The sequence below is a fragment of the Hyperolius riggenbachi genome, chromosome 4 (genome assembly GCF_040937935.1).
Source record: "Hyperolius riggenbachi isolate aHypRig1 chromosome 4, aHypRig1.pri, whole genome shotgun sequence".
In the NCBI taxonomy this organism is placed as follows: Eukaryota; Metazoa; Chordata; class Amphibia; order Anura; family Hyperoliidae; genus Hyperolius; species Hyperolius riggenbachi.
Genome location: NC_090649.1, coordinates 197968764 through 197990575, shown reverse-complemented (window position 1 = coordinate 197990575; position 21812 = coordinate 197968764). Strand labels below are relative to the sequence as shown.

The 21812-nt window shown below is 41.5% G+C and overlaps 1 protein-coding gene across 1 annotated transcript in view; it reads right to left on the bottom strand.

Annotated features, from left to right (window-relative positions):
• The window catches only part of CLDN1 (claudin 1), a 31020-nt gene extending 9585 nt beyond the window's left edge, over positions 1-21435 (bottom strand). Inside the window, exon 1 of the mRNA XM_068281206.1 lies at positions 21049-21435. Coding sequence (XP_068137307.1) covers positions 21049-21271 — 223 coding nt within the window. The 5' untranslated portion in view covers positions 21272-21435. The remainder of the gene's footprint in view (positions 1-21048) is intronic.
• Positions 21436-21812: the final 377 nt, after the last annotated feature.

The window sequence follows — 21812 nt, the reverse complement described above, 5'->3', positions numbered from 1 at the left end:
ATTGTGTCATTCAGATTAAAAGGCAGTCATCCAACTTTGGATGACTGCCTTTTAATCTGAATGACACAATAAAGCTATTACGTTTATTATTGGTGGTGCCTGCTGAAGTGGATTGCTGCATTCTAAAAAGTAATAATTACTTGTAGTAGGTTTAAAAGGTTGGATGGGCTTTGAAACGTAATGGTTCCTGTGAGTAAAGTCGATTATGGGTGATGTCCCTTAGTGTGGTTAGCTGTTTTATTATCCTGCTTGCAGTAAATCAGGGATTCATAATTCTGCACTCATCTAGCATCATATACTGTACATCTAATATACTTGGCAGGGTAACACCATCTGTATAGAACATAATAAAACACTACCAATATATGTTAATAAAAACATGGCTGTACACCTGTAGCTGTAAGACCCTGAGTTATTAACCTGATGAAAGGCAGAAGGGCACAAAGATGTGACTGGGTGCTCACCATGTACGGTAATTATTACTTGGAGAAATATGAACAAAAAGAGTCCTTATCTTAGCACCTCTTTAAAAATTGTGCTTTTTTAGGTGTCTCTGGCCTCAAAGTTGTGATACTATTTAATGTAAGTAATAAGAGGCATTTTGTGTTGTATTTAAAGGGAATCTATAACGTCACAAGTTTATGTATGTGGTAGTTATCATTCATTGAGGTCTGCAAAAGGGGGTGAAGGGAAGATGGGGGAAGAAGTTAACTGGATTCTACTTTCCCTGGAATCTAGCAGGCAGCCTTAGTAGGTGTAACTTTCTCAAACAGCCTTTCTCAAAAGTTTTACTCTGTGGGAACCCCTTCAAATAATGTTCTCAGGAAACTACTGCATTAAGAGAGGGAGGCAAATTATTTTATATTAGGATTGGTAATTAAAAGTGGGTGAAGTTAAACACTTATTATTGTAATAGCTCCCATTCCTAGTTTCTCCTTTACAAGTAGGGCATCTAGAATTCAGGATGGGCATAAGATCCATCATGCAAATCAGGAATTCCAAAAATAACCTGGGCTGGGAATACACCTGGATGTTAGCAGCAATGGCCTATTATTTAACACGGGTATCATAGACAGTAGGCTCAACGTTTTGGCCAACAGACTTTTACCAACTGCCAGTACATACTATTGCATGGGCAATTGGATGGTAAATCATTGGAGAGACATTGACTTTAAAATTGTAAAATTAATAGCCTTTTGTAAAGAGTGCAGAGCTCCAGGGAATCCCCCAGTGCACAAGGATTCATCAGGAACTTGCAGACACAACAGGTTTTTTTTCCGTTTTTTTATTTTTTTAGCACTTTGATACTGTTATAGTCATATTAAACAAAAATGCCAGCTGTCACTTCACTCCTCAACTGCTCAGGGGTGCAGAGCAGATGAGCCACTGTCCAGGATGCAGCCATCTTATGTACAAAAGCCCAGCACCATGCCACAGCTATTCAATCTGTTTTTCATTGCAGCATCAGACCAGGTGACCTGTATTGGGCCAGGTACTCCCAAACAAATGTCACTTAAAGTCTAAAACTCTAAAATAACATTCAATAAAAACATGTTTTCCTACTTTTTGTTTTACCCAATGAGTTACCGTATTTGCTTTGGTGCAAAAGTAATATTGCCTGTTTACAAAGTACTGTTCCCATAGTACAGTTCATCTGCTCTGAAAGCTGCCATTGCATTTTATTTATAGATTTTAATATATAAATACAGCAACTATCTAGTGAAAATGTCTCATATGTCTTTGCATGTCAGCTCAGTCCAGTTCTGTTTTAGTTCCATGGCTGGCTGTAACTAATTGTAGCAACAGAGGAATGTAAACAAAATATAATGTTATCACTTATTCTGAGTTTTCCACTGCACAACAAAGAACTGTGTTTAACTGTTTGAATGCTGTTCTGCAAAAAAAATGTTTGTGATAGTAGGTTTAAGGCTGTAAATAATCTTTTAGAGCAAAGAAGAAATGCAGAGTTTTAGACCACTTTAAGGAGACCACTAATTATACAATCTTAAAAATCACTTGCTGCGCATACACAGTCCAGTCTTCAGCGAAGATATGAAACCCTATAATGAGAACGAGAGAAGAGCGCACATTGTGCTCAGCACTGTCTATGTACTATATGATCAGCACCTCGTGCTGCACTCCAGAGGGATGTGCCTTCACCAATTGGATCACACAGAACTGCCCCCTCTGTGAATCAACTCACCGACTGGCGCCTTGGTTCTTAGCATGTAGTATATACTGCACAGAAAATTACCATCTTCCGGTTTATAGCCTTCCACAGACTTCTCTATATTAAAAAGTAAAACAAGGCAATCCTCAATGGACCAGACTTCAAAGTCCCTGACCGCGGACACAGTGAGATACGTCCTCACTGGGTATGCCTTCTCTTCTGGATTGTCAGTGTGCTGCCTGGCTCCGCCCTACACGTTTCATCACGATTACTCATTCAGGAGTCATCGTGTTTCGTCACGATGACTCATTCAGGAGCCCCTAAATGAGTCATCGTGATGAAACGTGTAGGGCGGAGCCAGGCAGCACACTGACAATCCAGAAGAGAAGGCATACCCAGTGAGGACGTATCTCACTGTGTCCGTGGCCTGGGACTTTGAAGTCTGTTCCATTGAGGATTGCCTTGTTTTACTTTTTAATACAGAGAAGTCTGTGGAAGGCTATACCGAAAGATGGTCGTTTTCTGTGCAGTATATACTACATGTTAAGAACCAAGGCGCCAGTCGGTGAGTTGATTCACAGAGGGGGACAGTTCTGTGTGATCCCATTGGTGAAGGCACATCCCTCTGGAGTGCAGCACGAGGTGCTAATCATATAATATATAAACAGTGCGCTCTTCTCTCGTTCTCATTATAGGGTGTCATATCTTCGCTGAAGACTGGACTGTGTATGCACAGCAAGTGATTTTTAATTTGTTTTAGTTGGAGAGGGTGACTCTATACAAGCTGCGATCCCCTATTTGCTTTTAAAGTTATCTGTGGAGTGCAGTTATATTCTACAATTTTGGTAAAATTATATAATCTTGATTGTAGAATCTCACCATTTCGGTTTGTAATGTAAGGGGCTACCTAAAGTATCCATTCAAATTATATTCTCTCAACTTACCCTTCTATGACATAGATTTGGTAAAATTGTACAATCAAGATTTTTGAATTGGAGATTTTTGGAGTGTAGATCTTTTGTGCATTATTAATACAGCCATGTTTTTGATGGGATAGATTTGCCATGTGTGGCAACTGTATAGTGTAATAAAACAGACTGACTAACAGAATTCTGTTTGCTTTCTAAATTCACAATGCTATTCTGAGTAAGGAGTAATGGAAAATCTGTTTTCCGTTCTTTTTATGTAAAGCTGAGAGAGATGCACAGAGAGCTGCGGAGAGTGTCTGCACTCCTGAGCCCTTGACAAGGCTCTCCACTGGGAATAATTACTCAGCAGGACTTATTTGCCCGCAGCAGAGCTCCATACCTGGAGACTGGAGATAGCTGAGGCGGCTTCAGGAGTAGATGTCACATTACTCTGTGACATTCATTTGGGCACTCTACGCTCTATGTGAATATATCTTAATTTGCATAGTTAGTGAGCTGCTTCATGTCCAAGTGCTGTTTTGTGGATGACTGATTCCCTTTAAGTTTTTCTGTTAGCTTTATGAGCTAACAAAACCAGCAAGCCTTGAAAATTGCCTTCAGTGCTGGCACACATGACATTGCATGATACATAAACCCTAATTTACATGTCACATTGTATTGCTATAGACTACACATCCCGCTCTAGTTCCTTTTGTATAATGAATATGGCAAAAAAATAAATCTGTAATGTAGCCCTTAACACGTAATAATTTTCCTGCATAATGCAAGTGAAAAAGATTTCCTATTTTCGACTGCAATTCAATTTTCATTACAACTACAAAAGGTGTAAGAAAAATCTCTGCATATTCAATCTGAATACCGAACATTAATTCATATATTCATCATCTTTTTTTTCCATAGGAGAGAAGATGAATACATTAGAATCAGATGCTATAATCAGTCTTGCAAGTTTTCATCCTTGTATTTTATTATGTTTGTGATTATCACTTTATTATGCTTGGCTATGGTACTGTTGTTTTAGTCGCTAACTGTTCTTGCTATGCTTTTACTTATCCCAGATTTGGTGACCAAGTAATAATATTTTTTGAAAATCTTCCTGTTTTTAATAAACCGCAAAATCCGTACTTGAAAAGCAGTAAGTGTTTAACTTCAGGACATGTTTAAACCTGACATTGTTTTCTTTGTAAGTTCATCCAAATGATTCTGCTCCAAAGGGTAACCCTGCATAAGTACGCCTTTCCGCATAGACTAAAACACACATACATATCCGTGGCATGTTTTGAATGTTATTGTTTTTATTGCTGAGAAATACTGAGAACAGAAATATCTCAGCAAGATTCTGATTTGTTCTGATAGTTGAAACTCAAAGCCCTGATGTACCTGGGGTCTGATTTACCATCATATAAAGTGTAAAATGGTGGATTCCACTCTTGCCTTGCATATTTTTGATCCCATGGTTAATGCCTGGTCATCTGCATAAAGTTTTTATGTTCTCTCCATGCTTGCTATGTGTTTCCTCTGGGTGCCCCAGTTTCTTCCAACATCACAAAAGCAAACACCAGTGGTTCTAGATGCGTGCCTGGCTTTCAGGACCATAAAGAGATGATTTGCATATTCGGGAGTGATGCATCATGAGAAGCCACACTTGCTCACCTAAAGCTGAATTAATGCTAATGCAGGGTGGTGCAGAAAAAACTGGCCCGGGTGCCTGCCAAAAGCTTGTGTTTAGAGGCAGATGCTGGCCGGTTCCAGCTGGCCTCTTACTCTATCCTTGCTGCCTGCCCTCCCTTCAATGAAGCCTGTGTTGCTTAAATTTGCTGCAAATCCACACAAAAACATGGAGATCATACAAACTCCATGCAGATAGTGTCCTGACCAAGATTTGAAAGTGGGACTCTAGCTCTGCAAGGCAAGAATGCCATCCACTACACCAGCAGGCCATCAGCTCTGGCTTTATAGTTGCTTATAAATAAAATATGTATGTGTAGTTCTCCTCTCTGTTGGGCATTTCTGGAAGCCTCAGGCTAATGTTGCTGTGTCCACCAATCTTGTAACTTGATGTGATTGATATTTCTGTACAAGCACGACTGAACAAGCCCTAATGGAAAGCACGCCCAAAGATAACACTGACACTTACGATTTTTGAATTTTTACATTAAAGATGTCTTATATGTTTCTGCTGTGTCTCCATGGTAAGCTAGCTAGCTATCTCATGACTTTTACATTAACATGCAATCCCAATCATTCTGTTTTCACATAAACTATCGTACTGTATCCAGAAGCTACAGTCGATGGAAGGGGAAGGGTTCTCACGACCTTCAAATGTTATTTAGAAACTGGCAATAAAAGCAATTGCTGTGTGACATTTTAGTGTAGCCATGAAAAACTGGTGTATGTTTCCTTGTAAGTGTAATAACCTTGTAAGGGGACAAATGTTACGGATAGCCCCAATATTAACATTTAATAAATCACAGACATTCTTGCTTGAAGAATAGCTTTCTCTGGCGAGAACTGACATTGCTGATCTAAACCTCTTTCCATTGGAGCTTTTCTTGCTCTGTTTTTATTTTATAGCTGCCTCACAGCACATAGAATAGTAACAAACGTCAAAGCATCCATTCAAGGGTTCACTGGTGCTGGCTCATTGGCTGTAACATACTCTAAATCCTCTTCAGTCTCTTCTGATGCCTGCTACATTGCTGAATGATAAGTGCTTGCTGAGGAACCCATATTGTCATAACAGATTTCATTTTTACCTTGTTATGGCTTTATTCCCAAGCAAAAGTACCATTAGATAAAGACAATAGTCAAGTGCCATGTGCTTTATCATAGCTCAGAGGACAATTCTACTTTATATGACATTGCAGGGGTCAAATTTGGTAAACGCAGCACTTACAGTACACAGTATGTTCTCTTATAATGTGAAAAGTACAATCGCATAATGCAGGAGAAATCTTTTATGAAAAAACTTTATTGAAACATATAGAAAAAGAGTATATCAAAAATTGTATATAAAAAAGAGGGTTCTTCAATTTCATACAGTCGGTCTTCATATGATTAGTAATACATCAAATGACCAAAGAAGGAGAACTAATACGTAGTCTGGCTTGGCTTGATAAGTGGATGTAGCTTTATCGGTATTTATCTCAAAGGCAACAACACATGTTTGTTTTGGGCTTTGTGTAAATTTGTATGCGCCCTTCATCAGGCCGTGATACCAAACTGTATGGCTCAACCAGGAATGAAATCCAGAAGGAATATAGGAACATATAGTGAAGGGCATCTGAACCCACCAGATGCACATAATGGCTTTCCCAATGGCGATAAACAGGGGACGCTGCTAGATGGGAATCCCGTCCCCTGTTGGAAAGGCCATTGTGTGCATCTGGTGGGTTCAGATGCCCTTCACTATATGTTCCTATATTCCTTCTAGTTTTTATTCCTGGGTATCACGGCCTGATGAAGGGTGCATACAAATTTACACAAAGCCCGAAACGAACATGTGTCGTTGCCTTTGAGATAAATACCCATAAAGCTACAACCACTTATCAAGCCAAGCCAGACTACCTTTAGTCCTCCTTCTTTGGTCATTTGATGTATTACTAATCATATGAAGACCGATTGTATGACATTGAAGAACCATCTTTCTTATATACAATTTTTGATATACTCTTTTTCTATGTGTGTTAATAAAGTTTTTTCATAAAAGATTTCTCCTGCATTATGAGATTGCACTTTTGATATAAAGTCCTTTTCTAAAGTAACAAAAGTTTTGGTGGGCAAGGTGGATTGCCCCCTAAGAGGACTGTGTTTTGATCCTTCACGTTGCAAAGGATTGCACCCGAATATATTTTTTCATAACTCTTATAATGTGATACAGGATGTTTAGTCTTTCTTAACTTCGTTGTTTTGTTAGCCACTTTGCTTGCCTTATCAATAGACTGTTTAGAAGCACATCTTTTCTTACCATGGGCCCAATCCAATTCATTTTTTCTCCTAAGGGATATTTTCACACCTTATCAATAAATTGCCTTTTTCCTCCTACTTTTTTTTTTCATTGGTGTTGGGGTTATGCTGTTGACATTAATAGTATGTTACAACTTCTGATTTGAGAAAATGTATTAAACAACTATATTTATTGTTAATCAGGGCTGGCACCCCAGGGCCCCCAAGCGCTGCTGGGCCCACCAACGTTATTGTGGTCCCCGGACCCCTGCAAAGTTTTTTCCAGCATTTGACACACGCTCCACCATTACTCAGTTTATTCCCGTCTGCATCCTGATTGGCCGTATCTTCTCAGTGACTAGGTGTATATTATTACCGGATGGCATGGACCAGGTCACGGAGGAGAGGCGCCCCTGTGAGGATGAATATGGGAATGCAGGGAGCCACAGACTAATGGAGGAGTGGACCAGCTGAGACAAGTGAGTCACTATGCTGCCAAACTTTGCAAGCGACCACCATAAAATTAGGGGAAGACCTGGGGGGGGGGGGGGTGTTGCAACTGGCTTAGCAGCCTTGGTGGGGGAATTTGGCAGCAACAAAGTGGCCCCTAATGCTGCCCTAGGGGGTCTTTCGGGGGGGGGGGGGGTTTAATTGGTAAATTTTGCTAGAGTGTAACTACAACCTGCCCTGCTGTTAATCCATGTTTGTATGCACACACGCACCGTACGCACACACACACATACACACACACTAAATAGGACTTTTGTACTGATCTGTACATTTTCAGAAGAATAAGAAAATTGTACAGTGCACATAAAAAAAATAACAAAAGCACACACACACAAGAAGACTACAAAGTGGAACATTTTGCATGTGTCATCTAGTAGTGAAGTGGTTAACATAACATGTTCCAGGAGGAATGTTCTACAGGGATGGCTGACTATTTTGTTAATGCTTGTCTTTTATGTTTGGGAGGAGAGCTGCTTTGTAGAAAATATGCAATTCTCCAGGGTGACTATTTTGACAGGTCTGATCTTGTCTTGGAGTCAGTCTGAATGTATGAGAAGAGACGTGTTTAGCATCGCCCAGATCCTTACCTAAATAGACTGGGAAGGATGGGAACCAGCCGTTATTAAACTCTTCCTGGTACCTAGAGTATCACAAACCCAGCAATCCTGACTTAACCTGGCTTTCATGTCCCAGGCCACAAATCGCTTTACTTTATGGAGAAAAGACACCTGACAATTGTTTCCTAACAGAGCACAGTTAAAGTTTAATAACCATTTCAATAAAATCATTATACATGTGAGAGTGGTTCACGCTGACACTTTTATTGCCATGTGCTTTATAATTGTCCCAACGCTCCTGTGCTGGCCGTAATAATTCTTGTTAGTTAGTTGCTTGGTAAAAAGTGGAAAAAAGAGCGAGAATAAAGAAAAGGAAAGAAAAGAGAGATTAACGTCAGCAGAGTGAGAACTCTAAGCAAAGTCTCAGCATGTATCGTCATGTATCGTCATGTCTCGTCATGTCCTTAACTATGCCATATTTATTTTTACCATACGTTACGGGTATCCGCAGAATGGAGGCAAACACTTCAATGCCTTCACTCCAGTCTTCTATTCTGACTGCTTGGTTTATAGGGATAGAAATTTAGTGTGATGTTCTGAGCATTAGAAAATAGCTGCATTACAATTAAATTCTAAGTAAACCTGAAGTCAGGGGAAAAAAAAGTTAGATACTAATCTTAGTGGAGAGAAGCTTCTGGGTTGTCCAGCCTCCCCGATCTTTCCTGCTCCTTCTGCGCTGCGCTGGAACCCAAACAATCGCTTAGATTGCTCGTGGCTGCACTACCCTCCATTTACAAGTGCAGTCGCACTGTGAGGCGCGAACAATGGCCCACAACTTGCAATAGTATGGAGGCTCTTTTGCACAGCTATTTTTTCCATGCATCTGTGTGCCTGCGCAGTGTAGTCACACTTGAACACAGAGGGGAGCGTGGCTGCGAAGATGGGGGTCCCAGCCAACAGTAGAGGGGTGTTGGAGGATTGGGGAATCTTCTGGATCATCCAGAGGCTTCTCCTTACTGTGGTAAGCATTCAACTTTTTGTCTTTCTCAGCTTTCAGGTTTACTTTAAGAAGCAGAGTGAGGTGGTAAAACGAGAAGTTGCTGAAGTTATGATCCACCAACAGATTTCACATACTTTTTCTTGTCAAACACAATTTAGCCTTCTTGAAACAGAAAGTAATTGCATATAATTCCATCCTCTCTGTGAAAGAGACTATCCGTAAAAATGGGCTGCATTTACTTCTCAGGATTTTATACACGTAAAAACTTGTCACCTTACTGTATACTCTGTCCCAGTGCAGATGGCTCCCCCTCAGACACACCACTTTTATGCTGATGTACATCAAACAAAAACTTATGCTGAAGTTACAGTAATGAACTTAAAAAAACTGCACCAGTGGTATATTAAATCATTTTGTCTACAGCCACAGGAGGAAGTAACTATGCACAATGCAGAGTGCCTTCAATGTAAAAATTCTACATTGGGAAGTAAGAGTGCAGACAGACATCAGCAAAGAGTAGAAGGGTGGGTGGGGTGAGTCTTGTCAAAGTCAATGCCCCTTTAGCCTAGCTGCCTGTAGGTACCTGCCTACTGTGCCTACTGCAGAGTCAGGTCCTGTCCATACTGCATTGTTTCAGGATATTAAGTGGAGCCATGCAAATCATTTCTTTTTGCCTCTGTGAGACAAAACTAAGCTACGCTTTGCCTGGTTCTGCACACCGTCTTGATGAAAATCCAGTTACTCTGGCCTTCATTACAAAGCATTGCCACTCATTGCAAAGCACATGCCGCAGTAAGGTAAAATTAAACTTTTTTCCTTTAGTAATATACACCCAACTTTATTACTATGCGGTTCTGATGCCAATATTCATCAGCTAAACATTTTATAGAATCATCCTGGCTATGAAAAATGCTACTTTAACTTCTGTTGTGATTGAGAGGTGCCAGACAGGGGGACTACTGTAACTCAGTCTGCTTGGATCCATTAGGAAATGCATCAGAGAGCAACATGGCAATGCATCTCCAGAGGCAGGAAGAGCTCAGTCAGGTTATGGGCATTTCTGCACTCATATAATACTGCCTGTAGTATTCCACACAGCGGATGAAATCACACTTTCCCTGCTAGTATTCAATTATATGTTGTAAAACCTTTTATAGCTATGTTATAAACTGCCTTTATATCTTATTGTTGGAAATACTTGAAGATTCTTGTTTCTGTTCTGCTTTGGTACTTGTTTCTACGTCTCCAAAATGTTTCATATTTGATCACTTCAAACTTGCAGTTTGCATAAAAACAGATAAAACAGAGTGTCAGCCTGCACATTATGTAGCTTTACAAGCTTGCCCGCAGCATTTGTTCTTCAATCCAAGCTCCAACAAGCTGCCACATGTTCCTATAGAACAGAGGACGTCCGGATATGGAAGTCTTGGCATGTCCTTCATCCCGCGTCATACCTCTGATATTCTTATACAGGAATCAAACAAATAAAATCTATCACTATTACTTTTAATATCCAGTGAAATGCAAATGCATAAGGTGACATCAAAATGCAAGAAACACAGGCTGTGCATGAGAAAGATGTACTTATCCCATCTGGAAGTGGACACTGGGTGTAGGGAGATGGCAGTGGGTGCCTGAGAGGTGCCTGGCCTTATGACCATTTCTCAGGGTGTTGCCTACCTTCTTCCGCCCTGGTCATAAGGCCAGGCACCGCGCTGGCACCCACTGCTATCTCCCTACACCCAATATCCACCTCCAGATGAGATAAGTTCATCTTTGTATGCTAATTACGCACAGCCTGTTTTTCTTACATTTTGATGTCACCTTAGATTGTATGCTGAGCCTTAAAGAGAACCCGAGGTGGGATTTAATTTAATTATGTTACTGGGGCACAGAGGCTGGTTGTGCACACTAAGACCAGCCTCCGTTGCCCCATGGTGTGCCTCCATGTCCCCCCTGCGCGCCGCTATACCCCCCGCAGTGCTGGCGATACGCAGCGTGTCGCCAGCACAATGTTTACCTAAGCGCTATCTGTCAGCGCCACTCCCCCGCCTCCTCCGCATCGGCGCTACTTGCCTGTGTCCCTTCCCTCCCGCTGATAGGAGGGAACTGACGCAGGCGGGTAGCGCCGATGAGGAGGAGGCGGGGGAGCGGCACTGACTGACAGCGCATAGGTAAACATTGTGCTGGCGACACGCTGCGTGTCGCCAGCACTGTGGGGGGTATAGCGGCGCGCAGGGGGGACATGGAGGCACACCATGGGGCAACGGAGGCTGGTCTTAGTGTGCACAACCAGCCTCTGTGCCCCAGTAACATAATTAAATCCCACCTCGGGTTCTCTTTAAGCATGTTGTTGTTCACTGAGCACAGTACTCTCTAGCAACAGGAAAGTGCAATATACCACTTCTCAGTGTGCTAGCCGGTGCTCTTTACATTTCGACATTCCTATACACATGGCCATCTGACAGACCTCAGATTTGTCGCAGCTTGCTGGGGGCACATTTGGAGAATAATGCTGGAAACATGCCTCCGCAGCTTCATGCTATGGATTCTTAGGGCCCTTTCACACTTAAAGCGGAATATAACCCTGCATTTCAAATTTGCTCTAAAACATTATTTACAGCATATTATATGCAAAAAGCATTTTTTTTTACTAGACCAGCATTGGAAGGGTTAAACACAGAGGTTTTAAGTTCGGTCCAGACGTTCAGATAGTTACATTCTATTTAGTTAGATGTATCTATTGATAAACAGTTACACACTCTTTGGCTGTCCTCCAAGCTCCTTCTCAGTGAGAGAGATGAGTCACAATAAACACTTAAAAGATACATATTTGTAAACAAAAAGTTTCTAACTGAAGTTCGGATGCGTCTGCAGAAATCTCTAGGGACTTTAAAGCCCTGTGTAACCCTTCCAATGCTGGTCTAGTAAAAAAAAAAAAATGCTGGTTGCATATAATATACTGTAAATAATGTTTTAGAGCAAAGTTGAAATGCAGGGTTATATTCCGCTTTAATCAGTTGCTCTCAGTTATAACTGAAAGAAAACTGATTTTCAAAGTAATGCCCATGTTTTCCTATGGCGCAGTTCCCACTATATGCGTTTTAACTGAAAGCTTTTCACAATGCACTGCTATGGAAAACACGCGTACCAACGCATTAAGTGTAAAAGGACCCTTACACTCCATTTATTTTAAAATGTTTATTGTGGGCTTTAAAAGGAGTGCTCTGCCTTTGGGCCTGGGCCCTTGGTTGTGCTGTAATACAATCCAGGCCTCCATGCAGTTTACAGAAATGGGACTGTGTGCAGCAGTCTGTTGTCAGAACAGGTTGCAGGCCCGGATGTCTGGAAAGGCCACATAGGCCAGGGCCTTGGTGTGGCTGCAGGCCAAGGGGGCACCTGGACATAAAAGAGAGGTTGCTACATGTGTAGAAGCAGGCTGGAAATGTTTAGAAACATATGAAAAGGTGAAGTTGATGGCCAATGAAATAGATGGGCTGCAATACATGGATAAGACACATAGAAGATTAGGCTGCAGATGAAATGGGAGGATCAGCTCCGGTTCTCTCACGACACAAGGTGAAACATTTGCATCAGGCGCAGGGATTACAGGGGCAGCATGTTTGTACTGTGTTTACACTTACAGCATGCAGTCAGAGTAGGAGGAGAGCAAAGTGAAGAGGTCATCATTGGGGAAAAGCAGCTTGTTGCGCAGTGTGAGGAGTCTGACAGTCAGTGTTGGACTGGGAGGTGGAAAAACTGAGGAAATCCACCTACTGGCCAAGCAGCATTATCCCTGTGTTGTCACTCTCAATAGAAACCTGCAGCAAGTCTTCACAGTGAGCAGCAACACCTGATTACTGCTGCTTGGCCAGCAAGTAGATTTCCTCAGCTTTTCCAGCTCCCAGTCCGACACTGCTGACAGTGAGTAAGTAGGGAGGAGGCAGGAGAGCAGTAGTGTTTCATTTGACTTGCACAGCAGAAGGGAGGAGGTGGCACTGCTGTCCTGACTGAGGAGGAATGGAGGACGGCCAACTGGCTGAGGGTGAGCAGTTTGTCCGTCACAGACTCACAGTGTGCTATTGTGTTGAGCTGTAGCATGTCATGTGAGAACATTAAATGAAGCAGAGTAAATTGTTGGGTGCTGAGCGATCATTCCAAATCGGGGAGGGGGGGCATGCTGCACATGAAAGGAGAGCAACAACATACTTGGTGGCAGAAAAAGTGTAGTGTATAAGTGTGCCCATCACACAGTGCTGTCTATACATTATATCATTGTATAATTTCTCTGCATATCACGCACTGATACGCATTGCTGGATTCGCTCAGCAATACAAAACTGTACTCAGGCCCTAGTACAAAAAAGTTATACAATGTTGAAGGTCAGCCTGTCATCCCCAAACACAGTGTGTACTTCACCAGAGATAAATGGTGTACAGCTAAGATGTCTCCTGATACCTCCTATCTAATGCAGCAAAGTAAGAGCAGCATCTTCACAGTCATGTCACAACTTTATCCTCACTTCTAGAGAATACAAAAACTGAACAGTTCCGTCGTCTGTATTCTCCAGATGTCACGGGAAAGTGACAAGGCAATGAGAACAATGACATTTTCTTTGGTTACAGTTGTGCTGTGTTTCAATTTCCTGTGTATAATAACACAAAACATGAATGCTTGCAACAGATTTTTTTCTAAGAAATCTCTGTTAAACCACAGGCTAAATTGAGTAACTATGAATAACTATGCATGACTATCCTGAACCCACACCTTATGGTCTGATGCAATGCTTGGACTCTGTAAGAGACTCCCTAAACCATAATTGTGATGTGCACGTCTCACTATCATAGGGGCTTATAATTAACAGATGCAGAGTACATAGAAGGCATACTGTATGTAACTGCACAATGATCAGTTATATCCAACCGCTAAGCAACACAGTAGATGTAAGATGATTAGATTTCTCATCACTCAGCTATCATTGGAAGTGAGCCATCTGCCTAACCATGGACAGGCTAAAGCCCAAGTCTCTCCAATAATTATTAATTAGCCTTAAAAAGAGTAGGAAGCAATCATAGTGCAATGGTTAGTTTGTTGCTACTGTCTGTGTCCTTGTTGCAGAGATGTTCTCTAACGTTTTTGCAATATGAATGAGAAGGATGGGAGGTGAGTGAAATTTTTCCAGCAGTGACATGGAATACAGTAAAACGTTCAAAGCCTTTTCCATTCTATAAAAAAATTTAGATTTTTTTTTTGTACTGCTGAGTGCTGATAGGGCCGCCATCAACGTAGTACAAGCAGTACTGCCCTATGGGGCAAGTGAAGTGCCTGGGGCCAGCACAGTGGCAGTGTCACACAGACCCCGGCTAGGCATCATTCTCCCTGATGTGAGCAATTGTATTTGTTTCAAAAATGCTCAAAATGCCATTTTCAGCAATTAACCCTTTCACATTTGTCAATAGGGCTGGTGAGCTGGAATGAAAGGGGCAGCAATAGCCCTCTTCAAGTAGGACCTTTCACCTAATTAAGACTTGGAGCTGAAGTAACTCCCAGGCTGACAACTATGCACTAAGAAGTGATGATGGCTGTTAGAAGTTTTGTTAGGTGGCAGAAACCAGAGAAGAGGGGATTGTCTGTCACCTCTATCACACTCTCTGTAATCTTATTTATTGTCCAGCACTGCATAATATGTTGATGCTATATAAATTCAGTAAATACTAACATTTTGCTTAAAGAGAACCCGAGGTGTGTTTAAAGAATGTTATCTGCATACAGAGGCTGGATCTGCCTATACAGCCCAGCCTCTGTTGCTATCCCAAACCCCACTAAGGTCCCCCTGCACTCTGCAATCCCTCATAAATCACAGCCATGCTGTGAGGCTGTGTTTACATCTGTAGTGTCAGTCTCAGCTGCTCCCCCGCCTCCTGCATAGCTCCGGTCCCTGCCCCCGTCCCTTCCCTCCAATCAGCAGGGAGGGAAGGGATGCAGGCGGGGACTGGAGTTCTGCAGGAGGCGGGGAGAGCAGCAGACTGACACTATAGAGATAAACACAGCCAGCTCTGACAAGCTGTTTGTCAGCAGCGTGGCTGTGATTTATGAGGGATTGCAGAGTGCAGGGGGATCTTAGGGGGGTTTGGGATAGCAACAGAGGCTGGGCTGTATAGGCAGATCCAGCCTCTGTATGCAGATAATATTCTTCAAACCCACCTCGGGTTCTCTTTAAAGGGAAGGTTCAAGCAAAATAAAAAAATGAGTTTCACTTACCTGGGGCTTCTACCAGCCGCATGCAGCCATCCTGTGCCCTCGTAGTCACTCACTGCTGCTCCAGTCCCCCGCTGGCAGCTCGCCGACCTCGGAGGTCGGCGGGTCGCATTGCGTACATTTTTACGCATTCCCGCCAGTGCAGGAACATTAACAAATACATTTTTACGCGTTACTGGTTCAATGCGTACATTTTTACGCATTGAACCAGTAATGCGTAAAAATGTATTTGTTAATGTTCCTGCACTAGCGGGAATGCGTAAAAATTTACGCAATGCGGCCCGCCGACCTCCCAGGTCGGCAAGCTGCCAGAGGGGGACTGGAGCAGCAGTGAGTGACTACGAGGGCACAGGATGGCTGCATGGGGCTGGTAGAAGCCTCAGGTAAGTGAAACTCATTTTTTTATTTTGCTTGGACATTCCCTTTAAGATTTCAATCAGCAGCATCCTCATTTTAATACACTTTTGTTAGGTTTGGTGTTTTTATTTGAATCTAACCTAAATGTATTAAGAGATAGGCTCAGTGTATACATTGCATGTCTGAGACTGGATAGCAGTGTCCACCTATGGGGGAGCTGCTTTATAGGACATCTGTAGCAAGAGGGCTATGGAGGCTGCCATACGTATTTCCTTTTAAACAGTACCAGTTACCTGGCTATACTGCGGATCCTCTGCCTTTAATACTTTTAGCCATAGACCCTGAACAAGCATGCAGCAGAACAGGTGTTTCTAACATTATTGTCAGATCTGACAAGATTAGCTGCATGCCTGTTTCTGGTGTGATTCAGACACTACAGCAGTCAAATAGATCAGCAGGGCTGCCAGGCAATTAGGACTGTTTAAAAGGAAATAAATATAGCTGCCTCCATGTTCTTCTCACTTCAGTTGTCCTTTAATTCTGATATTGCGGAGACACTGAAAGAGAACAGCAGAGACACAGGGCGCTGAGATTCTTCCATACTATCACAAGGTACCCACTTGCTCATCAAAGTGATGAATCTATTTAATTTCTTTTCCAAAGCCATCTCTGACCTGATAAATGCCTGCAGATGGGGTTACAAACGTGTAGGATATAGAATCAAAATATTTGATGCAATAAATTGAAATAGATGAGGATATATATGACATATACGATACCAAATGGGAAAAATGATAAAGCCAATATTCAATTGTGGCAATTTGTATGCACCCTTAAATGATGTCAAATGAAATCAGATGAGCTGGTATTTTTCATTCAACTTTCATCCGTGGTGAATTACTGTCGCAAAGATTGATATGATACTTCTTGGAATTGTACCAAATGTTGAAGACTCTGTGAACTTCCAGTTAACTGTCACCGAATAATAACAGGCATTTGTAACAACTTTGCTTCAAAATGTTCTCTCAATCATCGAGTCATCCAAACAGCACAATCCCCTAGGAAATATATGTTTACCTTTCTCAGAGAACAACACGCAGCCTGGCTTCTCAGTAAATATTGCTCTGCCATCCAGAACTGCTAAGGTTATTTTCATTAGGAATTTAGGTCATTTCATTACATGTTAAATGCTGCATAGCTAATGTAATTAAAATGAGTGTAATGCAGAAAAAAAGTCAGATACTTACCTATGGACAGGGAAGTCTCTGGATCTTAGAGAGCCTTCCCTGTCTTCTCTAGCTCCCCTCATTCCAGCAGGGTATACTGAACCAATTGGTCAAATACATGCCTGCAAGCCCTCAGGAGGTTTGGAAGCATCCTCATCCCTGTGTGCTTCTGAAGATGTGCAGTTCCGTATTGCGCATGTGCGAGTGCATGCGCAGTATGGAGCCGCCCATCTTCGGAAGCACTTGGATATATGAGTGCTTTTGAAGTCGCCCAAGGCAGCAAATTGAGCTAGGTTTAGGGCACTGGAATGAGGGGTACAACAGTAGACAGGGAAGGCTCTAGATCCTATAGAGCCTTTCCTGTCTGCTTTTTTTTTTTGGGGGGGGGGGGGTGCTTTAGGTCGCATTCACAGTGGGACGCTGTGGTGTAATGCGACGTGTCTGCGTTAAGCGGTAATGCACTACAAGTAGTGAGTTACCGCAACACAACATTTTTTAACCCGACTTTAACATCACACTGTGAACGGCTCATAGGATTAGCATTGCAGTGCGGTAAACTGCATTATAAGACTTTATAACGCAACTCCACAACGTGGCACTGTGAATGCGACCTTAAACTCACTTTAAAGTGTACACAAGGCAATTTTTTTTAAAAAAATTAGATACTCCCCTAAGAATAAGGAAGCCTCTGGATCACACAGAGGATTCTCACGTCCTCCTGCCCCCACCATTGCAGTGCGAGGACCCACATGTCCAACAAGAGCTTGTTGGGTATTTTACGTGGCCACACTCCACTTCATGCACAAGCATGGCCATACAGTGGCAATTATGACCATGCCTGTGCAGTAAGCTGGAGCTGCCCATGCATTAAGAGAATCACAGATGCAGTCTTCAAAAGGGTTCTAGGCAGCAGTGGTGGTGGAGTTTTCAGAGGTTTCCCTTTTCTTAGGTAAATATCTGGGTTTTTTTTTTGGATTATTGCTGCCTTGGGTTCACTTGAAGAAGGAACTCTGGCCTCCTAGAAAATATATCATTCGCATTCCTGGCTTTTCTCTGGTTACATTACTTAAAAACAAAAACAAAAAAACAATTATTAAATTAATGTTGCATATTATACTGTAGAATAGCTTGGTTTTCCCTTACAGGATCATCCTTCAAGTCCTATCCAACTATCCTACCAGCAGATCAATGTGGAGGTATTGAATCTGCCTGTTTCAGCAACGGCCTGTCAGAGGATTACATTTCCCATGATACCCAGCGCAGACTGTTAACTGCTGTTACCAATCTGTCACTGATGATTCCTCATGCCAATTTATGGTCTCATGACCTGAATTTAACTTAATGATATAACCTTAATTTAAAAGCCTGGCTCAACTGACATCAGTGCTTATGGGTTTATAGGTGGGGCACTAACTTGACTTAGAATAATCAGGGTGTTCCAAATAAAAGGGGGTGGGGTACACGTTGAGCTATCTGGTGGAGAGGCTTGTGATCAGTTATTTCTAAGGTGATTTATATGACATCAGTTTTTGAAGGCGCTTATCCAGAGATATAAAGAAGTCTTGTTACTGAGTTTTAGGAGAACAGGACTAAGGAAAAAACAACAACATTTATTTATGGGGTGGTGCTTTAATAAGTTAGATACGCTTCTTTAGTTGGGCAGCAAGGGCAGCAGTGATTTCAGCTAACTGGTTCTTTTTCTACAGAGAAAAAATGGTAATTGCTAATCAATAGCTAATTATCTGTCCCAGTGCCTGCAAGTAAAGGAGGAGCACCAAACGCAGACAATTTCATAGCGAGTATAACCTTCATTTACTGTGATAAACTGAACACCACAAGATCATACATAATACAAGATTATGGCTGTCCATTGTTGTTTATCTTCCTACATGGGCTGTCATTGGCCAGTTAAGCTTGTTGCTTGATGTTCCACCTACTAAGATTACCTAACCTAACATTTCCCATGCAATAAGCTAATAAAGCCCACCTAAACAAGGCAAATTCTAACAGAAATCAGGACAATAACTGAATATAAAGTAAGTATAGAAGCAAAGTGTTGCATCAGATGTGCATGCCATTACAGTACATCTTTCTTTCTCTCCTAGTCCTTACTGGATTTAGTTTGGTCAACCAGGTGTGAGCATATGACACCCAAAGTAGAAGGCACAATTGAAGCTACACTCACTCCATTTAGTAAAAATGACGCGTCTAAGTGAGCAGGCAGAACTTCTAGGTCACATGAAATAGGTGGAGAGCTATTGTAACACCTCACTATTTGAAAAGTAAACTAATAAGATAGGAAAGGTTTATCTGTATGGATAGATATACAACTGCAAACAAGCAGAACTACAGAATGGATTTTTCAATTTGAAAAATTTAGTTAATGGGATTATACTTATAATTTAACGTAAATGATTGCTTTTCAGGTTTGATTTAATACATTTTGGATTTTGTTGGGCTTATACAAATTATAAATATAGCCAGCTGCAACGAGGACTGACTCTTTTCTAGACTTCTGGAAGTTAGGGCTTTGACATCCAAATGAGCACACCCCTGCCTTTACTACTCTTGTCCTGTGGTGGGAGATTGCATAAACCAATAGGATCGCTCAAATTAAATTACTAACATCATGAAGTACAGGGGTGACAACCATGTGCTGTTATTCATAATTATGTCACTCAACCAATAACAAATCTTGTGACTATGATCCTACCAAATAGATTACATATTTACAACACTGCAGGCAACTCAGCTTTAATTTACTTGGCATAAGCAAATTTATTTCAGCAACTGGAAGCATTTACTTTAAATCACATGGTTAAAGCCAAATTCCAGGAATAAATAACCCTTCCCAACCAACGTAACAGGGTACTCCCCGAAGCTCACCTATGAAGATCACTATCGTGTGATTCAACCATGTTTCCACCAGGGGGAGGGATGCAAACCTTGGAGCCACCTTGTCTCTGATCACTGCTGTCCCAACCACACCTACTCTCACAATCCAACCATAACGCATCCAGAAACACCTTCATCGACCTGAAATTGCCATGCCTCAGCCATACCAACCCTTCAATCACTGTATCATTTCTCCAGACTGGCCTCCATTGCTCAGTACACTGAGGAGGGCTATGGATGTGTCAATGGAGGTGGTAGGGGTGAGTGGTGCAAGTGCTATGATTCCTCCAGAAGTGACAACAGAAAAGTTAAACACTTTGCTGTGATGACAGCCTCCCCTTAAGAATCTAACAAAGACTCCAAAAATAGCCCCAAGTTGATGTTATCACTGATCTATATGAACATAGAGTGGTGGATGTGATGGAGGAGGCCATGTACAGTATAAGAGCCATAAAAAATAAAGACTAGACTGTGATTCCTTAAGCAATAGAACAAAGCCAATTTATCTGGCATACTTTGTTCTGTGTTGAACTCTATAGGGGTTTTGTTTCACAGCATGGTTAAAAGTAGACTGATGGGTATGAAACCAGTGAAATCAAACATATTTTATTTTACCAATGAAGTATTGAAGCTAAATGAAGATGAGGAATCAAATGGTTGATTTGGGATACCGTTCACTGCTTTCCCTCAATGACTAATGCAAACAATGTCAAAATTATCAGCCTGTAGGTAAAAGGGTGGGGCCTCACATGCATGCATTATGATCAGTTAGTAGGCTTCAACCTCTTACTGCACATCACACATAAGAACAATTATTTTTATTGAGCCAATATTTATATTGATAGACACACACATACAATATTTACTGCAGAAGTAAGGTTAGGAGCGGCACACCTTTCCGCTTATATTAGGGTGCTGAACCTTACATGTAAAGCAACATCCAGTACAGTTCCAAACAGTCCAAGGATAGGTTCACACACCGGCTTCTCAAATGAGCAAAAAGTGTATTATTTCATCATAATGCGTCAAACATAGTGTTTGCCACATTATGATAAAATAAAACTACACTTTTTGCTCATTTGAGAAGACGGTGTGCGAACCTATCCTTGGACTGTTTCATACAATATTTACAACCTTTAAAATTACCTTAAATTAGGTTATCAGAAGTATACCGTATATAAAAGAAAAGAGACATACTTACTATCTAATTTCAGCAGGGAGTCATAGGTTTTGCACTGCATTTGCCCTGTGCTCTGCATGACACAGGACATCCACAAGCCTTCATAGGTCACCTGGGCTGTGATGATAGCATCTCCGGCAAAAGAGGACATCTTCCATTGAGGTATAGCTACCGCCACTATGAAGCCAATCCATCCTACACAAGCCAAGGCAAATCCTAAAATCTGTAAGCCTGTATTGGCCATCTTCTATAAATGGGATGAAGAGATACTGCTTCAAAAGAGTTCTTCTCTGTTATATTATTAATAAATATCTAAAGGTAAACCCAATACAGCAGCAAGCAGCTAGCTTGTAAGGTATGTGTAAGAGAAGATGATGAGTAGCTAGGAAGCCTAAAACCTAAATGAACTGTGATGTGTATCAGCCTTATTTAAACTCCCATCAGAAGTCCTCCTAGTGGTATTCCTTAGAACAACATAGGATTAGTAAGATAATAACTCCCCTTACAAAAATCCTTTTCCCTCCCACCTCCCTCCAGAGCTCCTGACACAACATGTTTGTTTCTGGTCTGCTTTAGGTTAGTGGCTAAGTTCATTTCAGCCCTGAAGTCATTGTTTTGGTTCTCATCCATAATAGATATTTGCAAAGCCAGGTGTTCTCCACACAGAAACAGGAATATTATAGAAATGTATAAATAGATACAAGGACAATAACATGGAAACATAGATGAATCAGACAGTTAATACTTCTGTTCCTTTTAAATTAATATCAGTTGGTTGAGCAAAA